At 37.6% G+C, this 20,359-nt stretch overlaps 1 protein-coding gene across 1 annotated transcript in view; it reads right to left on the bottom strand.

The window, feature by feature from the left end:
• LOC131988121 (nardilysin-like) overlaps nucleotides 1-20,359 on the bottom strand; it is a 73,602-nt gene that overhangs the window by 20,212 nt on the left and 33,031 nt on the right. Inside the window, 7 exon segments of the mRNA XM_059353148.1 lie at nucleotides 53-107; nucleotides 442-500; nucleotides 4,828-4,948; nucleotides 11,408-11,485; nucleotides 12,824-12,893; nucleotides 14,181-14,254; nucleotides 18,512-18,569. Of these exon segments, the coding sequence (XP_059209131.1) occupies nucleotides 53-107; nucleotides 442-500; nucleotides 4,828-4,948; nucleotides 11,408-11,485; nucleotides 12,824-12,893; nucleotides 14,181-14,254; nucleotides 18,512-18,569 (515 nt within the window).

Here is a 20,359-nt window from a genome sequence, read left to right as displayed (position 1 = left end):
TAAATTGCTTGTTTGTCCAAAAGAAAAAAAAAAGGCATCAAATACGACTCACTTGCTCCTGATAGTGAAACTCGTTCGCTTCAATCTTCTGAATCTCTTCATATATTCTGAATGCATGAACAAACAGACTGAAATATTACCTTTATGCATCCCAGACAGAAGCCCAGATGTCACAACATCAACACTCAGTGGAAGAACGGAACAAAAACAACAAATAATAAAGCTATAAATGGAGAAATGAGCAAGCAAACAACCAAACACATCCGGCACATAAACCTGTCCGCTATAATGTGGTTTTAACTGCCTCCGAAGCCAGAAAATACAAGTTCTGTTTGGGTACGAGGGCAGGGATTGTTTTCCATCTCTGTTGTGTTGTGTTGTGAGTGTGTGTGTGTGTGTGTGTGTGTGTGTGTGTGTGTGTGTGTGTGTGAGTGAAAGTGCCTTTGTTGTGGTCCGAGTGTCTGCAGCATCTTCAGGTACTGGAACACCAGGTGAGTCACCTGTAAAAAGATAAACAAGATAAATTAAAGCTGCAACCAAAAAAAAGACACAAAATGACCAAAAAAATATACAAAATGACCAAATAAGGACACGAAATGACCAAAAAGACACAAAATGACTAAAACAAGACACGAAAAAGACACAAAAATTACCAAAAAAAGACACAAAATGACCAAAAAAAGCAACAAAAGACGTAAAATCACAAAAAAAGACATAAAAAGACAAAAAAAATACCACAAAAAGACACAAATTTACCAAAAAAGACACGAAATGACCAAAAAGACACAAAATGACCAAAAAAGGACACAAAATGACCAAAGAAAAGCAACAAAAGATGTAAAAATCACAAAAAAGACATAAAAAGACAAAAAAATACCAAAAAAAAGACACAAAATGACCTAAAAAAGACACAAAAACAAAACAAAAAGATGTAAAATCACCAGAAAAAAAGATATACATTGAGATATAAAGAGACACAGAAATAGTTATTTTAAGAAAAAGAAACTTAATCATTCAACATGATTAGACATACACTGTAAAAAAGGTGTTTAGTCTAAAAACCAGATAAAAACAGTAATTCTGAGGGAAATGATCTTGCTGCATGGACAGATAATTTACCTTGACAAGATTTATTAAATTAAGATTATTAAATCTAGAAATAAGCATGTTGAACACTTAAAATAAGGAATTATCTCTTAAAACAAGATAAATTAAAGCTGCAAGCACTGATGAACTGGCCCGAGCAGAGTGACCTGATGATTATACAAATACAAAAAAAAAAAAATAAAAAAAAATAAAAAAAACCAAAATGACCTAAAAAAAGACACAAAATGGCCCAAAAATTACACAAAATGACCAAAAAAGGACACAAAATTACCAAAAAAGACACAAAATGACCAAAAAAGACACAAAATGACAAAAAAAGACACAAAATGACCAAAAAAGACACAAAATGACCAAAAAAGGATACAAAAAAGACACAAATTGACAAAAAAAGACACAAAATGACCAAAAAAGACACAAAATGACCAAAAAAGGATACAAAAAAGACACAAATTGACAAAAAAAGACACAAAATTACAAAAAAAGACACAAAATGACCAAAAAATGACCAAAAAAGGATACAAAAAAAGACACAAAATGACCTAAAAAAGACACAAAAACAAACAAACAAAAAAAAACACGGTAAGGAGCTGCAGGTGGAGGGCTATTTTCTTATTATTCTGGCAGCTTATTTTGCCTTTTATGCAGAGCTTCCGCTAAAGCCCAAAGAAAACAACTGTTCCTTTTATAAACCACAACAAAACAACTGTAACAAGGCAAAGGTTGCCAACGGTGTGTCATGGTCGTTTGATTACAGTCATTAAATCATCGACAATCATTTGATGAAGCCGTCTTCATTTAAACAGAATGGTTTAAAAAGTAACGAGTCTTTATTCGACCCCTTGCCTCTGCCTTTGTGAACGAAGAGTAATAATTATTAACTGTGAAAAACAGTTTCCAACGTGTTTGTCAGTACATGAAGAGAAGTATGTCACAATAATTATGAATAATGCCAGGGTGCAGGTCAGCTGCAATTATAACCACACGTGAGCAGTTTAAACCTCCTCAGAGAACTCTTGGCAACAAAGTGAGTCAAAACTATTCATCCATCTATTCTTGTTTGCTTATCAGGGGCCGGGTCGCGGGGGCAGTAGGCTCTCAGACGCACAGTTCAGATCAGACAAACTTAGTTGATACGACGAATTTTGGACAAATAATGAAGCAGACAACAACTAAAACATCTTTCTGTCTGTTCATTTATATGGGTTTTTTTTTTGTATGTTATTGTTGCTTTTAATCTAAGTCCTTTGCTATCAGTTTAAAGGTCCATTCTGACCTCCTGAGTGTGGAACAGTCAGCTTCAAGCCAGAGACTCCTTGGAAAGTAACAACTTGATACTTTGGGATTTGTCAGAAAAGACACAAAATTACCCAAAAAATAATCAAATTGACCACAAAATTACACAAAATGACCAGAAAAGACACAAAATGACCCAAAAAAAGACACAAAATGACCAGAAAAGACACAAAATGATGATGACAAAATTACATAAAATAAAGCAAAAAATGACTCAAATTGACCATAAATTGACAAAAAATGACCAAAAAAAGGAAACAAAATGACCAGAAAAGACACAAAATGACCAAAAAAGACAAAATGACCAAAAAAAGGAAACAAAATGACCAAAAAAGACACAAATTCACCACAAAATGATCTAAAAAAGACACAAAATGACCAGAAAAGACACAAAATGATAAAAAAAAATTACATAAAATAAAGCAAAAAATGACTCAAATTGACCATAAATTGACAAAAAATTACCAAAAAAAGGAAACAAAATGACCAGAAAAGACACAAAATGACCAAAAAAGACAAAATGACCAAAAAAAGGAAACAAAATGACCAAAAAAGACACAAATTCACCACAAAATGATCTAAAAAAGACACAAAATGACCAGAAAAGACACAAAATGATTAAAAAAAATTACATAAAATAAAGCAAAAAATGACTCAAATTGACCATAAATTGACAAAAAATTACCAAAAAAAGGAAACAAAATGACCAGAAAAGACACAAAATGACCAAAAAAGACAAAATGACCAAAAAAAGGAAACAAAATGACCAAAAAAGACACAAATTCACCACAAAATGATCTAAAAAAGACACAAAATGACCAGAAAATACACAAAATGACCAAAAAAAGACACAAAATGACCAAAAACAGACACAGAATTACCGAAAAAATGAAACAAAATTACCAAAAAAGACACAAATTGACCACAAAATGATCTAAAAAAGACACAAAATGACCAAAAAAGAATCAAATTGACCACAAAATTACACAAAATGATCAAAAAAGACACAAAATGACAAAAAAATTACATAAAAATTAAGCAAAAAAGGACTCAAATTGACCACAAAATGACAAAGAATGACCAAAAAAAAGGAAACAAAATGACTAAAAAAGACACATATTGATCAGAAAATTATCTAAAAAAGACACAAAATGACCAAAAAGATACAAAATGACTAAAAAAAAACACAAAATTACCAAAAAGACACAAAATGACCAAAAAAGACACAAATTGACCACAAAATGATCTAAAAAAGACACAAAATGACTGAAAAAGACACAAAATGACCAAAAAAAGAATCAAATTGACCACAAAATGATCAAAAAAGACACAAAATTACCAAATAAAATTACATAAAATTAAGCAAAAAAGGACTCAAATTGACCACAAAATGACAAAGAATGACCAAAAAAAAGGAAACAAAATGACCAAAAAAGACACATATTGATCAGAAAATGATCTAAAAAAGACACAAAATGACCAAAAAAGACACATATTGATCAGAAAATGATCTAAAAAAGACACAAAATGACCAAAAAAAAGACACAAAATGACAAAAAAACCCACAAAATGACCCAAAAAAACACAAAATGATTAAAAAAGACACAAATTGACCACAAAATGATCTAAAAAAAAAAAAAAAAGACACAAAATGACAAAAAAAAGACACAAAATGACAAAAAAAAGACACAAAATGACCAAAAAAGATACAAAATTACCAAAAAAAAAAAAACACAAAATGACCCCAAAAAAGACACAAAATCACCAAAAAAACAAACACATGAACACTTTAACACAGTGGAGACTGAGCTGACTTCTAAAATGATTTGGCGACCCCCAGAAATCATCTTGTTGAGAATAGCTGGTATATAGCATAACAACACATTAACGGTTTAAACCTCCTCAGAGAACTCTTGCTCAAAAGAATGTGAGTTTAAACTATTTCTTTCAATGAAAGATATTCAGAAAAACATCATTCTTCTTCGCCCCAGACAACTCCAGCGGCAGATAAAGAGCTCTCGACCTCGGCCGCCGCAGCGTTTACCAGCAGTTAACAATACGAGTTGTTTGTTGACTCAGATGCTTTTCCATTAATTACTAGAAAAGAGTCCTCTCCTGTTGAATGATTGCCAAATGCCTCCCCTGTTTAACACGAGCATCGCCATAGCAACTGACAACACAGATTGCCACCTTGAAGTTGTGCTGGTGAAAAACAAGACAAACAGGCCAGCTGGGTCCAGCAGGCTATGAATGATTCTCTGTCATCTGACAACAAATGATCTGGATCAGGTTTGGTTTCTAGCCCGACTTCCTCTGCTGGGGCCAGAGTCACACTGCCTCCATGGATCCAGAGGATGGAGGAGGAGGAGGAGGAAGAGGAGGAGGAGGAGGAGAAACAGAGGAGACAAATAGCTTCTTTTCTTTTACCTGGTAGAAGTTCTGGAAGCCTTCATCAGTGAGGGTGATGGAGATGGAGAAGATGGAGTAGGTGGTGTTCTGGTCGAAGCCCGTTTCACTGTTTCCTCCAAACAAAGCCAAGGCCCAGCACCTACACACACACACACACACACACACATTAATAATTAATTAAAACTGATTTTTAACTCTCTCAGAATGTAGTCAACACTCCAATACTGGAACATTTACTTCACATCATATGTGAGATGTGTATTAATCGTATTGATATTATATTGCCGCTAGGTGAGGTTGCCACTAGGTGAGGTTACCTCTAGGTGAGGTTACCTCTAGGTGAGGTTACCGCTAGGTGAGGTTACCGCTAGGTGAGGTTACCGCTAGGTGAGGTTGCCGCTAAGTGAGGTTACCGCTAAGTGAGGGTACCGCTAGGTGAGGTGACCACTAGGTGAGGTTACCTCTAGGTGAGGTTACCGCTAGGTGAGGTTACCTCTAGGTGAGGTTACCGCTAGGTGAGGTGACCTTTAGGTGAGGTTGCCGCTAGGTGAGGTTACCGCTAGGTGAGGTTACCACTAGGTGAGGTTACCTCTAGGTGAGGTTACCGCTAGGTGAGGTTACCTCTAGGTGAGGTAACCACTGGGTGAGGTTACCTCTAGATGAGGTTACCTCTAGGTGAGGTTACCTCTAGGTGAGGTTACCTCTAGGTGAGGTTACCGCTATGTGAGGTTACCGCTAGGTGAGGTGACCGCTAGGTGAGGTGACCTTTAGGTGAGGTTACCGCTAGGTGAGGTTACTGCTAGGTGAGGTTAATGCTAGGCGAGGTTACCTCTAGGCGAGGTTACCTCTAGGTGAGGTTACCTCTAGGTGAGGTTACCGCTAAGTGAGGTTACCACTAGGTGAGGTTGCCGCTAGGTGAGGTTACCTCTAGGTGAGGTTACCACTGGGTGAGGTTACCACTAGGTGAGGTTACTCCTAGGTGAGGTTACCATGAGGTGAGGTTACTGCGAAGTGAGGTTACCGCTAGGCGAGGTGTACCACTAGGCGAGGTTTACCTCTAGGTGAGGTTGCCGCTAGGTGAGGTTACCTCTAGATGAGGTTACCTCTAGGTGAGGTTACCGCTAGGTGAGGTTACCGCTAGGTGAGGTTACCTCTAGGTGAGGTTACCGATAGGTGAGATTACCGCTAAGTGAGGTTACCGCTAGGTGAGGTTACCGCTAGGTGAGGTTGCCGCTAGGTGAGGTTGCCGCTAAGTGAGGTTGCCGCTAGGTGAGGTTGCCGCTAGGAGAGGTTACCTCTAGGTGAGGTTACCGCTAGGTGAGGTTACCTCTAGGTGAGGTTACCGCTAGGTGAGGTTACCTCTAGGTGAGGTTACCGCTAGGTGAGGTTACCGCTAGGTGAGATTACCGCTAAGTGAGGTTACCGCTAGGTGAGGTTACCTCTAGGTGAGGTTACCGCTAGGTGAGTTTACCGCTAGGTGAGGTTACCGCTAGGTGAGGTTACCACTAGGTGAGGTTACCTCTAGGTGAGGTTACCGCTAGGTGAGGTTACCTCTAGGTGAGGTTACCGCTAGGTGAGTTTACCGCTAGGTGAGGTTACCGCTAGGTGAGGTTACCACTAGGTGAGGTTGCCGCTAGGTGAGGTTGCCGCTAGGAGAGGTTACCTCTAGGTGAGGTTACCGCTAGGTGAGGTTACCACTAGGTGAGGTAACCGCTAAGTGAGGTTACCGCTAAGCGAGGTTACCGCTAGGCGAGGTTACCTCTAGGTGAGGTTACCGCTAGGTGAGGTGACCTTTAGGTGAGGTTACTGCTAGGTGAGGTTAATGCTAGGCGAGGTTACCTCTAGGCGAGGTTACCTCTAGGCGAGGTTACCTCTAGGTGAGGTTACCTCTAGGTGAGGTTACCGCTAAGTGAGGTTACCACTAGGTGAGGTTGCCGCTAGGTGAGGTTACCATGAGGTGAGGTTACTGCGAAGTGAGGTTACCGCTAGGCGAGGTGTACCACTAGGCGAGGTTTACCTCTAGGTGAGGTTGCCGCTAGGTGAGGTTACCTCTAGATGAGGTTACCTCTAGGTGAGGTTACCGCTAGGTGAGGTTACCGCTAGGTGAGGTTACCGCTAGGTGAGGTTACCTCTAGGTGAGGTAACCGATAGGTGAGATTACCGCTAAGTGAGGTTACCGCTAAGTGAGGTTACCGCTAGGTGAGGTTACCGCTAGGTGAGGTTACCGCTAGGTGAGGTTGCCGCTAGGTGAGGTTACCGCTAAGTGAGGTTGCCGCTAGGTGAGGTTGCCGCTAGGAGAGGTTACCTCTAGGTGAGGTTACCGCTAGGTGAGGTTACCTCTAGGTGAGGTTACCGCTAGGTGAGGTTACCTCTAGGTGAGGTTACCGCTAGGTGAGGTTACCTCTAGGTGAGGTTACCGCTAGGTGAGGTTACCGCTAGGTGAGATTACCGCTAAGTGAGGTTACCGCTAGGTGAGGTTACCTCTAGGTGAGGTTACCGCTAGGTGAGTTTACCGCTAGGTGAGGTTACCTCTAGGTGAGGTTACCTCTAGATGAGGTTACCTCTAGGTGAGGTTACCTCTAGGTGAGGTTACCTCTAGGTGAGGTTACTTCTAGGTGAGGTTACCGCTAGGTGAGGTTACCGCTAAGTGAGGTTACCGCTAGGTGAGGTTACCGCTAGGTGAGGGTACCGCTAGGTGAGGTTACCTCTAGGTGAGGTTACCGCTAGGTGAGGTTACCGCTAGGTGAGGTTACCGCTAGGTGAGGGTACCGCTAGGTGAGGGTACCGCTAGGTGAGGTTACTGCTAGGTGAGGTTACTGCTAGGTGAGGTTACCGCTAGGTGAGGTTACCGCTAGGTGAGGTTACTGCTAGGTGAGGTTACCTCTAGGTGAGGTTACCGCTAGGTGAGGTTACCGCTAGGTGAGGTTACCGCTAGGTGAGGTTACTGCTAGGTGAGGTTACCTCTAGGTGAGGTTACTGCTAGGTGACGTTACCGCTAGGTGAGGTTACCGCTAGGTGAGGTTACCGCTAGGTGAGGTTACCGCTAGGTTAAACTTTTCTATAGTGATTTTTCTATTTAAATAAATGAATAAACGTTTAATGTAGCCTTTATTATATATATATATATATATATATATTATAGTTGTTTTTGTCCCACTGATTAATTAAATGCTGACTCATCTATATTTAACACATTAGATTTATTACATCCCTTAAAAACAAGAGGGCTTCGCGACCCTCCGTTGATCTTTGGCGCCCCCCTGGGGGTCGGGCCCCCCCTGTTGGGAATCACTGGTCAAAAGTATCGGTACTCAAAAAAGTATCGATACTAAAACGTAAAACTCATTTTAAAAAGTATCGATTGTTAATATTGTTCTAATTGTTACTGTTTATTGGATTTATCTATTTTGTGCACTACCTCAGACCTGAAGCTTGTTATCATAGTTGCAGTTTCTTTTTTGCACAACTGTTTTTTATTTACTGTTTTGTGTATTTGCATGTGTTTTTCTGAAGTTGCAGCTCTCTGAGCTCTCAGGGCCGCCGTACAAAAGGGTTAAAACGAGTTTATTACAGACTGTCTGTAAAGATTCCCTCAGTGCTACAAACAGAAAAGAGAATAAATATTTAGTGGTAAAATATGTGCAGGGCAGTAGCAGAAAATATGTCACTTCATGCTTCTTGGTTGCAGACAATTTAACAACACTTTTGTGGTCCCTTTGAGGCAGTCAAGTCCCAGAATAAAGAAGTAACATGCTACATCATTCGGTTATGCGTTTTACAGCCTAACGGGGAGCTTCTCATTCATTTAAAAATGGAAAACAACTGGTAGAGTTTTGAAACTTTTCAGAGGCGGGTAATTCTTCACATCGTGTCTGCTTTTATCTGCATGAAGACATGTTCTCGACGGTTGGTTGGAAAACTCTGCGCTGCTTTAACAAACAAGTAGAAATGATGTTGACTGTGATGGATCCCAGCAAGAAACTTTTCTACCTCGGAAAGTTTCCACACTGTGCTGAGATAAACTCAAACCAATTTGTTTTTTTTTGTGTGTTTTTTGCAGTTTGCAGCTGCAGCACGCTGCAAAAAAAGTGTTGTTTAAAAACCAGATCAAACAGTAAATCTGAGGGAAATGATCTTGCTGCATGGACAGATAATTTACCTTGACAAGATTTATTAAATTAAGATTGTTAAATCTAGAAATAAGCATGTTGAACACTTAAAATAAGAAATTAATTCTTAAAACAAGATAAATTAAATATGAACTGGCCCGAGCAGAGTGACCTGACAATTATTTGTTTCTTACCAAGATAAAAAAAACTTTAGATTTAGAAGTGTTTGATAATTTATCTTATCTAGCGGGGGCCTGAGGCTCTTCTTAACGAGCCGCAGGGGCCAGGAGCTCGTTAAGAAGAGTAAGAACGAGTCGAGTTGAAAAATTTAATAATTTTGTGTCTTTAACAATTTTGTGTCTTTAATAATTTTGTGTCTTTTTTTGGTAATTATGTGTCTTTTTAAAATAATTTGTCTTTTTTAGTAATTTTGTCTTTTTTGGTAATTCTGTGTCTTTTTTTGTAATTTTGTGTCTTTATTAAGTAACTTTGTCTTTATTGGTCATTTTGTGTCTTTTTTGGTAATTCTGTGTCTTTTTTTGGTCATTTTGTGTCTTTTTTAAGTAACTTTGTGTCTTTTTTTGGTCATTTTTTGCCTTTTTTAAAAATAATTTTGTGTCTTTTTTGGTAATTCTGTGTCTTTTTTTGATCATTTTGTGTCTTTTTTTAAGCAACTTTGTGTCTTTTTTTGGTCATTTTTTGCCTTTTTTAAGTAATTTAGTTTTTTTTCTGTCGTTTTGTGTCTTTTTTTAAATTAATTTTGTGTCGTTTTGGTGATTTGAGACTCCTGCTTTAAGGCATCTGATCAGCAGCGCTCCAAACAGTGTAAATGTGATGGACACACATACAGACAGTCGGTCCCGTCTCACTGCAGGGGACGACAGTGGCCCAATTTCAAACTGATTGTCTGAACTCAATAAAAACAACCTCTCCACTGACTGCCTCAGCAGTTTGGCTCAACTGGGAATAGAGAGCGAGTACACTCAGAACATTTCACTGTTGTCATTTATCAACAATTGAAAAGAGCACACACACACACACACACAAACACACACACACAGTAAACAGGAATATTCTCTCAGACGCTCCGAGTGGTGCTGATGGTAAAGGGACTGCTGGATGGTTTAGTGGGACTTCATTTTGTGTCTTTTTTAAATAATTTTGTGTCTTTTTTGGTAATTTTGTGTCTTTTTTGGTAATTTTGTGTCTTTTTTTAATAATTTGTCATTTTTAGTAATTTCGTGTGTTTTTTGGTCATTTTCTTTCTTTTCTTAAATAATTTCGTTTTTTCAGTCATCTTGTGTCTTTTTTAAAAATAATTTTGTGTCTTTTTTGGTAATTCTGTGTATCAGTCATCTTGTGTCTTTTTTAAAAATAATTTTGTGTCTTTTTTGGTAATTCTGTGTATTTTTTAAAAATAATTTTGTGTCTTTTTTGGTAATTCTGTCTATTTTTTTTGGTCATATTTTGTCTTTTTTAAGTATTTTTGTCTTTTTTGGTAATTCTGTGTCTTTTATGTCATTTTGTTTCTTTTTTAAAATCATTTCGTTTTTTCTGTCATTTTGTGTCTTTTTTAAAAATAATTGTGGGTTTTTTTGGTCATTTTGTGTCTTTTTTCATTTTATGTCTATTTTTGTCATTTTGTGTCTTCTTTAAGTAACTTTGTGTCTTTTTTTGGTCATTTTGTGCCTTTTTTAAGTTATTACGTTTTTTCTGTTATTTTGTGTCTTTTTATGGTCGTTTTGTGTCTTTTTTAAAAATAATTCTGTATCTTCTTTGGTCATTTTGTGTCTTTGTTAAGTAATTTAGTTTTTTTCTGTCATTTTGTGTCTTTTTTTAATTAATTTTGTGTCTTTTTTTGGTTATTTTGTGTCTTTTTTTGTAATTCTGTGTATTTTTTGGTCACATTATGTCTCTTTTAAATTAATTTTGTGTCTTTTTTTGGTCATTTAGACAGAGCGTTCCCATCTCACTGCAGGGGACGACTATGGCCCAATTTGAAAGCATCCTCTTGGTCCTGGACGTGGTGATTGTCTGAACTCAATAAAAACAACCTCTCCACTGACTGCCTCAGCAGTTTGGCTCAACTGGGAATAGAGAGCGAGTACACTCAGAAAATATTTCCACTGTTGTCATTTATCAACAATTGAAAAGAGCACACACACACACACACACACAGTAAACAGGAATACTCTCTCAGACGCTGTGAGTGGTGCTGATGCTGGATGGTTCTGTGGGACTACAGAGGGTTTGTCGCATCACTTTGCCACTTAGCAACAAGAGGCTGAAACGCTCTCGTACAACCACATCCAGAGACGAGAACGTATGAATCACATCGTCGAGTGTATAGTTTTAAGATTGGGCTGCAGCACTCGGAGCAAAAAAAAACAACAACTCATGTATACCCGGCAAATTGAAGAGCTTTTAATTGGGTTTTTGGAGAGCTCCTCGAATCAGAAACACAAACAGACAGAAGCAATAAGACTCACTTCTTCCTGAGCACGGAGAGGATGCTTCCTGTGCCTTCATGGCCAATCAGCCAAGAGATGTAGTGGAGAGGCTTGACTCTGAAAAGAGGAGGGAAGAACATGAAAAGGAGAGACAAAAAACATTGATGCAATCCCTCTACAATCAGGGCAGAAAGCATGGGATCCTCTGGCTGCTCTAATTCTATGTTTATATGAAGAGGCAGCACTCTGGAGGAGGAGGAGACAGGGACACGGCCAGATGAGAAACAAACATTTTTGATGCAATTTCTCCAAAAGTCAGAGGAAAGTACGCTCTGTTGTCTGACTCTGCAGGCATGCATGTGATCAGAATCATGTTCTTTATATACAGGCATGGGAAAAATGGTTAGAAAGCCCTTGTTTTCTTCAGTTTCTGGAAAAAAAATGAGACGAAATTATCGGAATAGAGACAAATTGACCAAGAAAGACGCAAAATGAACAAAAATAGATGTTAAAATGAGCAAAAAATTACACAAAAACATTGAAAAAGACACAAATTGACGAAAAAAGACGCAAAATGAACAAAAATACATGTAAAAATGAGCAAAAAATGACACAAAATTATCGAAAGAGACACAAATTGACCAAAAAAAATATGCAAAATGAACAAAAATAGATGTAAAAATGAGCAAAAAATTACACAAAATTGTCAAAATAGACACAAATTGACCAAAAAAGACGCAAAATGAACAAACATAGATGTAAAAATTACCAAAAAATGACACAAAATTATTGAAATAGAGACAAATTGACCAAAAAAGACGTAAAATGAACAAAAATAGATGTAAAAATGAGCAAAAAATGACACAAAATTATCGAAATACACACAAATTGACCAAAAAAGACGCAAAATGAACAAACATAGATGTAAAAATTACCAAAATAATGACACGAAATTATTGAAACAGACACAAATTGACTTAAAAAGACGCAAAATTACCAAAAATAGATGTAAAAATGAACAAAAAATGACACAAAATTATCAAAATAGACATAAATTGACCAAAAAAGACTATTTTTACATCTATTTTTGTTCATTTTGCAACTTTTTTGGTTAATTTGTATCTATTTCGATCATTTTGTGTCATTTTTTGGTCATTTTTACATCACTTTTTGTTCATTTTGCAGTTTTTTTGGTCAATTTGTGTCTATTTCAATAATTTGGTTTCATTTTTTGGTCATTTTTACAACTTTTTTGGTCATTTTGCGTCTTTTTTGGTCAATTTTATATCTATTTTTGGTCAATTTGTGTCTATTTCAATATTTTTTTGTAATTTTTGGTCATTTTTACATCTATTTTTGTTTATTTTGAGTCTTTTTTGGTCAATTTATGTCTATTTCGATCATTTTGAAAACAAGCTGGTCTAATATATTTTTCCATGCTGTTTGTTGTCTTACCTGTAGTGTTTCTCCTGTGGGGGGAGCGCCCAGGTGATATTCAAAGCATGAACTTTTCTAACAGGAACGACTATAAAAACAGAGAAACAGAGTGAGAAGATGGAAGGATAACAACACATCTGGTTATCAGAGCTGGAGCTCATCAACCTTCTGGCTTCTGATCCATTAAAACAAACCGACTCTCATTCGTTTCCATGTCCACATGTCAGCACTTTAACCAGAAAAGAACTGTTTTTACATGTTGGATTATGCTTTTTATAAATGCTTTCAGAGGCTAGAAAAGGTACGATTCTAAAGTAATGTTATGAAAAAATAGAGTCTGAAACTAATGAACCTAATTTAGCTATTTGCTATATTTTTGTCTGTTTAACAGTCATTTAAATCACCTGCTGACCCTCAGAGTTATTAAAAGCTTCATTCAATGTGGTAATTTAGTGAGCTTGCAAAAGCACACACACACAGACACACAAACAGACACACAAACAGACACAGACACACAAACAGAAAACACAAACACAGACACACAAACAGTCACACAAAAGGACAGACACACAAACACAGACACAAACAGACAGAAACACAGACAGACAAACACAGTTCCACAAACAGACACACACAGACAAAGACACACAAACACAGACACACAAACAGACATAGACACAAACACAGACACACAAAGAGACAAAGACACACACACACAGACACACAAACAGACATAGACACACAAACAGACACAGACACACAAACAGACAGACACACAAACAGACACAGACACACAAACAGACAGACACACAAACAGACACAGACACACAAACAGACAGACACACAAACACTGACACCCAAATACTGACACACAAACAGACATAGACACACAAACATACACAAACAGAAACAAACAGACACAGACACACAAACACACAAAGACACACAAACAGAAACAAACACACAAACAGAGACAGACACACAAACACACAAACAGACACACAAATAGATACAAACAGACACAGACACACAAACAGACACAGACACACAAACACAGACACACAAACACAGACACAAACAGAAACAAACAGACACACACACACTAGTTTCTAGTTTACTTTATTGTATCCTGATGAAATCATATATCAAGATAACACACAATTATATCACATAAATTGATAATAACAAGCACATACTAGCTTAAATATAAAAGAAAAATCTAATGTATGTGTGTTTAAGGGCAACTAAAGAAATACTATTTCATAAAGACTATTTCCTGAATGAACAGAGAACATGCTTCATCATCATACGTTTTATTGAGATATGAAATGATCTATATTGGTAGATTATAGGTCAGGTTATTATTGATCAGTACCTCTGTAGAGATGGTTGAACGCTGGCGTGTCGAACGGATCCAGCATATCAGAGAAATCTGGCTTCTTCAGACCGCTGAGGACACAAAAACAGAAGATGAGACACAACAAATGATGATGCTGCATCAATCACCATCAATTTATCCACAGAATATGTATGGGCCGAAATATGAGCCACCAGAAACTGAATTTGAATTACTTATATTTGAATTTGAATTGCTTAACTTGAATAATTGCATTAAAAAACTGAATTTGAATCACATAATCTGAATTTGTCTTGTTCAATTTGAACTATTGCATTGAAAAACTGAATCTGAATTGTAATTTGAAATTTAATTTATTAGTTTGGAACTCAACATTCAGTTCTCATAATTCAAATTCTGATTGGCCTCTTCGGCCAATCAGCACCTCCATTTTTTTTTGTAACATTTGTTGCCACCCAGTTGCCATAGAGCCTCTTCAGCCAATCAGCACCTCCGTTTTTGTTTTTTGTAACATTTGTTGCCACCCGGTTGCCATAGCGCCTCTTCAGCCAATCAGCACCTTCATTTTTTTTGTAACATTTGTTGCCACCCCGGTTGCCATAGCGCCTCTGCGGCCAATCAGCACCTCTGGGTTGTTTTTTTTGTAACATTTGTTGCCACCCGGTTGCCATAGCGCCTCTTCGGCCAATCAGCACCTCCGTTTTTGTTTTTTGTAACATTTGTTGCCACCCGGTTGCCATAGCGCCTCTTCAGCCAATCAGCATCTCCGTTTTTGTTTTATGTAACATTTGTTGCCACCCGGTTGTCATAGCGCCTCTTCGGCCAATCAGCACCTTCGTTTTTTTTTTTGTAACATTTGTTGCCACCCGCTTGCCATAGCGCCTCTTCGGCCAATCAGCACCTCTGTTTTTTTTTCCGTAACATTTGTTGCCACCCGGTTGCCATAGCGCCTCTTTGGCCAATCAGCACCTCTGTTTTTTTTTTTTTTTTTTGTAACATTTGTTGCCACCCGGTTGCCATAGCGCCTCTTCGGTCAATCAGCACCTCCGTTTTTTTTTTTGTAACATTTGTTGCCACCCGGTTGCCATAGCGCCTCTTCGGACAATCAGCACCTCCGATTTTGTTTTTTTTTGTAACATTTGTTGCCACCCCGGTTGCCATAGCGCCTCTTCGGCCAATCAGCATCTCCGTTTTTGTTTTATGTAACATTTGTTGCCACCCGGTTGCCATAGCGCCTCTTCGGCCAATCAGCACCTTCGTTTTTTTTTTTGTAACATTTGTTGCCACCCGGTTGCCATAGCGCCTCTTCGGCCAATCAGCACCTCTGTTTTTTTTTCCGTAACATTTGTTGCCACCCGGTTGCCATAGCGCCTCTTTGGCCAATCAGCACCTCTGTTTTTTTTTTTTTTTTGTAACATTTGTTGCCACCCGGTTGCCATAGCGCCTCTTCGGACAATCAGCACCTCCGATTTTGTTTTTTTTTGTAACATTTGTTGCCACCTGGTTGCCATAGCGCCTCTTCGGCCAATCAGCATCTCCGTTTTTGTTTTATGTAACATTTGTTGCCACCCGGTTGCCATAGCGCCTCTTCGGCCAATCAGCACCTTCGTTTTTTTTTTTGTAACATTTGTTGCCACCCGGTTGCCATAGCGCCTCTTCGGCCAATCAGCACCTCTGTTTTTTTTTCCGTAACATTTGTTGCCACCCGGTTGCCATAGCGCCTCTTTGGCCAATCAGCACCTCTGTTTTTTTTTTTTTTTTGTAACATTTGTTGCCACCCGGTTGCCATAGCGCCTCTTCGGACAATCAGCACCTCCGATTTTGTTTTTTTTTTGTAACATTTGTTGCCACCTGGTTGCCATAGCGCCTCTTCGGCCAATCAGCATCTCCGTTTTTGTTTTATGTAACATTTGTTGCCACCCGGTTGCCATAGCGCCTCTTCGGCCAATCAGCACCTTCGTTTTTTTTTTGTAACATTTGTTGCCACCCGGTTGCCATAGCGCCTCTTCGGCCAATCAGCACCTCTGTTTTTTTTTCCGTAACATTTGTTGCCACCCGGTTGCCATAGCGCCTCTTTGGCCAATCAGCACCTCTGTTTTTTTTTTTTTTTTGTAACATTTGTTGCCACCCGGTTGCCATAGCGCCTCTTCGGTCAATCAGCACCTCCGTTTTTTTTTTTGTAACATTTGTTGCCACCCGGTTGCCATAGCGCCTCTTCGGACAATCAGCACCTCCGATTTTGTTTTTTATTGTAACATTTGCTGCCACCCGGTTGCCATAGCGCCTCTTCGGCCAATCAGCACCTTCGTTTTTTTTTTTTGTAACATTTGTTGCCACCCGGTTGCCATAGCGCCTCTTCGGCCAATCAGCACCTTCGTTTTTTGTTTTTTTTTTACATTTGTTGCCACCCGGTTGCCATAGCGCCTCTTCGGCCAATCAGCACCTCTGTTGTTTTTTTTTTGTAAGATTTGTTGCCACCCGGTTGCCATAGCGCCTTTTCGGCCAATCAGCACCTTCGTTTTTTTTTTTTTTTTACATTTGTTGCCACCCGGTTGCCATAGCACCTCTTGGGCCAATCAGCACCTCCGTTTTTTTTGTTGCCACCCGGTTGCCATAGCGCCTCTTCGACCAATCAGCACCTCCGTTTTTTTTGTTGTAAAATTTGTTTATTGTATTTATTTATTTTTCTCAGACCTTTCATTTTTACATGTTGCATTTTTCTTGTTAATAAAAATATTTGGTAACGCTTTATATTAAGGTCCTTGTAATAACCATTTATTAACAAGTAATAAGGCCCTTGTAAGTCCTTACAAGATGCTTATTAACATTATTGTGTGTTTATAAGCTTATATAAGTGTTAATAATGGCATTACAAACACCCATGACCCACACATTATGTCTTTGCCATGCCTTTATTAATGTTATTTTGTTTGCTTATTGATATTAAAATATACTTTATTGCTCATCTATTATAAGTTAACTATAAGTTAACTATGCTTTTTGCAACTACCGGATCTAAAGCGAGAACAATGCCTTATTACTTGTTAATTAATGGTTATTAAGGACCTTATTATAAAGCGTTACCAAATATTTCTGTTAAATTTTGGGTTACATTTTTGTTTTTATCCTTGTGGTATCGAAAATGGTATCGAGTATCGAATATTTTCCTGAGTATCGGTATAGAGTTGAAAATTTTAGGGGTTTTTTTACTTTTTTTTTAAACATTCTACAGAAATAGCAGCTTGTTTCTTCCTCTAAACGTTCACTTCCCATATGTTTTAGCGTGGTTTTCCTCTCTAAAGGATCGAAAGGTAAATTTGTGTCTTTTTTGGTCATTTTACGTCTTTTTCCAGTCAATTTGTGTCTTTTTGTGGTCATTTTGTGTCTTTTAATGGTCATTTTGAGTCTTTTTGTGGTCATTCTGTGTCTTTTTGTGGTAAATTTGCATCTTTTTTGGGTAATTTTATGTCTTTTTCCGGTCAATTTGTCTCTTTTTGGGTCATTTTACGTCTTTTTGTGGTCAATTTATGTCTTTTTCCAGTCAATTTGTGTCTTTTTTGGTCAATTTATGTCTTTTCCCGGTCAATTTGTGTCTTTTTGTGGTAAGTTAATGTCTTCTTGTGGTCATTTTGGGTCTTTTTTTTCTTTTCTGGAGTGATATTGATAAATGAACACAAGTCTCCTCTTCTGTTCAGCGTCAGATTGACTCCAACATTATCTACAGGATCATCTCAATAAATTAGAATATGATGAAAAGTCCATTTCCAGTAGTTCAAGTCAACCAAGTATTGAGTCATATAGATGATATACTTTTCAGAGAACAACATTTACAAAATAAACATACTTTAAAATTGGTCTTTCGTAATATTCATTCTGTGTGTAATGGATATATCCTGCAAAATGTTCACTTTCTATATGTTTGAGCGTGGTTTTCCTCTCTAAAGGACTGAGAATACTTCATGAGCCCGGTTGCATCAACCCATACAGGAGCATTTAATCCTTGAATTGGAATGAAAGCATTAAAAACTGGAGGTGATGCGGCTTCACATCACAGTGATATGCATGTCGATTCTCTGCAGAAAAGAAAAAAAAAAGCTGTTGCTGTGACTCATAAAGCAAACAGAAGTGGAGATCTGCAAGAAAAACACTAATTCAGTTTGACTTTACGGAGAAAACGATTCCTTTCAGGTTCATGATGTTTCAGAAGAAAAAAGATGGAGGTGAAGCGAGGTAGAAGGAGCGGAGGAAGGAAGGCTTGACATTTACATTAGAGTAAAGTCTGAAGATATTCAGAGGCGATCTATATCATCTCCTCTCTGAGGCTGAGAGCTCTCGGACAGGATACTCACTTGTTGGGCACCTTGCTGAAGATCTCTCTCACCCACTTCTCCAGAGTGTCCAGCGTCTCTAAAGGACAAATTACAGTTGGAGGACGTCTCAATAAATCAGCCTGGAAACTCATAATTGTAGGTTTTTAGAGTATTCAGCTTGTTTTTATTCCAAAGCAGCTGCAGAGTCACAACATTAACTCACATTTACATTCAGTTTGGACACGATGACAGAAAGAGAGAAAATACAGGGTTGTTTTTTTTCATTTTCCAGTCAATTTGTGTCTTTTTTTGGTCATTTTGTGTCTTTTCTTTATGGTAATTTTGTGTCTTTTTTATGGTAATTTTGTGTCTTTTTGTGGTCATTTTGTGTCTTTTTATGGTAAATTTGAGTCTTTTTGGTCAATTTGTGTCTTCTTGTGGTCAATTTGTGTCTTTTTTTTGGTAATTTTATGTCTTTTTTGGTCAATTTGTGTCTTTATGGTCATTTTGTGTCTTTTAGTGGTAAATTTGTGTCTTTTTTCTGTCACCTTATGGATTTTTTTTGTTATTTTGTGTATTTTGGTCATTTTTATGTCTTTTTGTGGTCAATTTGTTTCTTTTTTTGACCAATTTGTGTCTTTCTGTGGTATATGTGTCTTTTTGTGGTAAATTTGTGTCTCTTTTGGGTCATTTTATATCTTTTTCACTTCTCCAGAGTGTCCAGCGTCTCTGAAGGACAAATTACAGTTGGAGGACGTCTCAATAAACCAGCCTGGAAACTCATAATTGTAGGTTTTTAGAGTATTCAGCTTGTTTTTACTCCAAAGCAGCTGCAGAGTGACAACATTTACTCACATTTACATTCAGTTTGGACACGATAACAGAAAGAGAGAAAATGGAGAGTAGTCTTTTTTTGGTCATTTTGTGGAAAATTTGTGTCTTTTTTTGTCATTTTACGTCTTTTTGTGGTCAATTTGTGTCTTTTTGTGGTCATTTTGTGTCTTTGTGGTGAAATTTGGGTCTTTTTTTGCGTCATGTGTCTTTTTTGGTCAATTTGTGTCTTTTAGTGGTAAAATTTGCGTCTTTTTGAGTAATTTTTTGGTCATTTTATGCCTTTTTTTGTCATTTTGTGTCTTTTTGTGGTCAATTAGTGTCTCTTTGTGGTCATTTTGTGTCTTTTTTGGTAATTTTATGTCTTTCTGTGGTAAATTCATTTTATGTCATTTTATGTCTTTTTCACTTCTCCAGAGTGTCCAGCGTCTCTAAAGGACAAATTACAGTTGGAGTACGTCTCAATAAATCAGCCTGGAAACTCATAATTGTAGGTTTTTAGAGTGTTCAGCTTGTTTTTATTCCAAAGCAGCTGCAGAGTGACAACATTTACTCACATTTACATTCAGTTTAAGTTGTTTTATCATCACACATTATAGCTATAATGACATGTGTTTTCAAGTATACAAAATTGAAGTCAACATACAGGATCATCTCAATAAATTAGAATATGATGGAAAAAAGAGACATCTTCAGGAATTTTACAGGGTTTTTTTGGTCATTTTGTGTCTTTTTGTGGTCATTTTGTGTCTTTTTGTGGTAAATTTGCATCTTTTTTGGGTCATTTTGTGTGTTTTTATGTTCATTTTGTCTTTTTGTGGTCAATTAGTGTCTTTTTGTGGTAAATTTGCGTCTCTTTTGGGTCATTTTATTTTTATGTCTTTTTCACTTCTCCAGAGAGTCCAGCTTCTCTAAAGGACAGACCAGAGGAGGACCAATTAGAGTTGGAGTACGTCTCAATAAATCAGCCTGAAAACTCATAATTGTAGGTTTTTAGAGTGTTCAGCTTGTTTTTATTCCAAAACAGCTGCAGAGTGACAACATTTACTCACATTT

Source organism: Centropristis striata, chromosome 16 (genome assembly GCF_030273125.1).
Source record: "Centropristis striata isolate RG_2023a ecotype Rhode Island chromosome 16, C.striata_1.0, whole genome shotgun sequence".
In the NCBI taxonomy this organism is placed as follows: domain Eukaryota; kingdom Metazoa; phylum Chordata; class Actinopteri; order Perciformes; family Serranidae; genus Centropristis; species Centropristis striata.
This window is presented reverse-complemented; position numbering and strand designations above follow the sequence as displayed.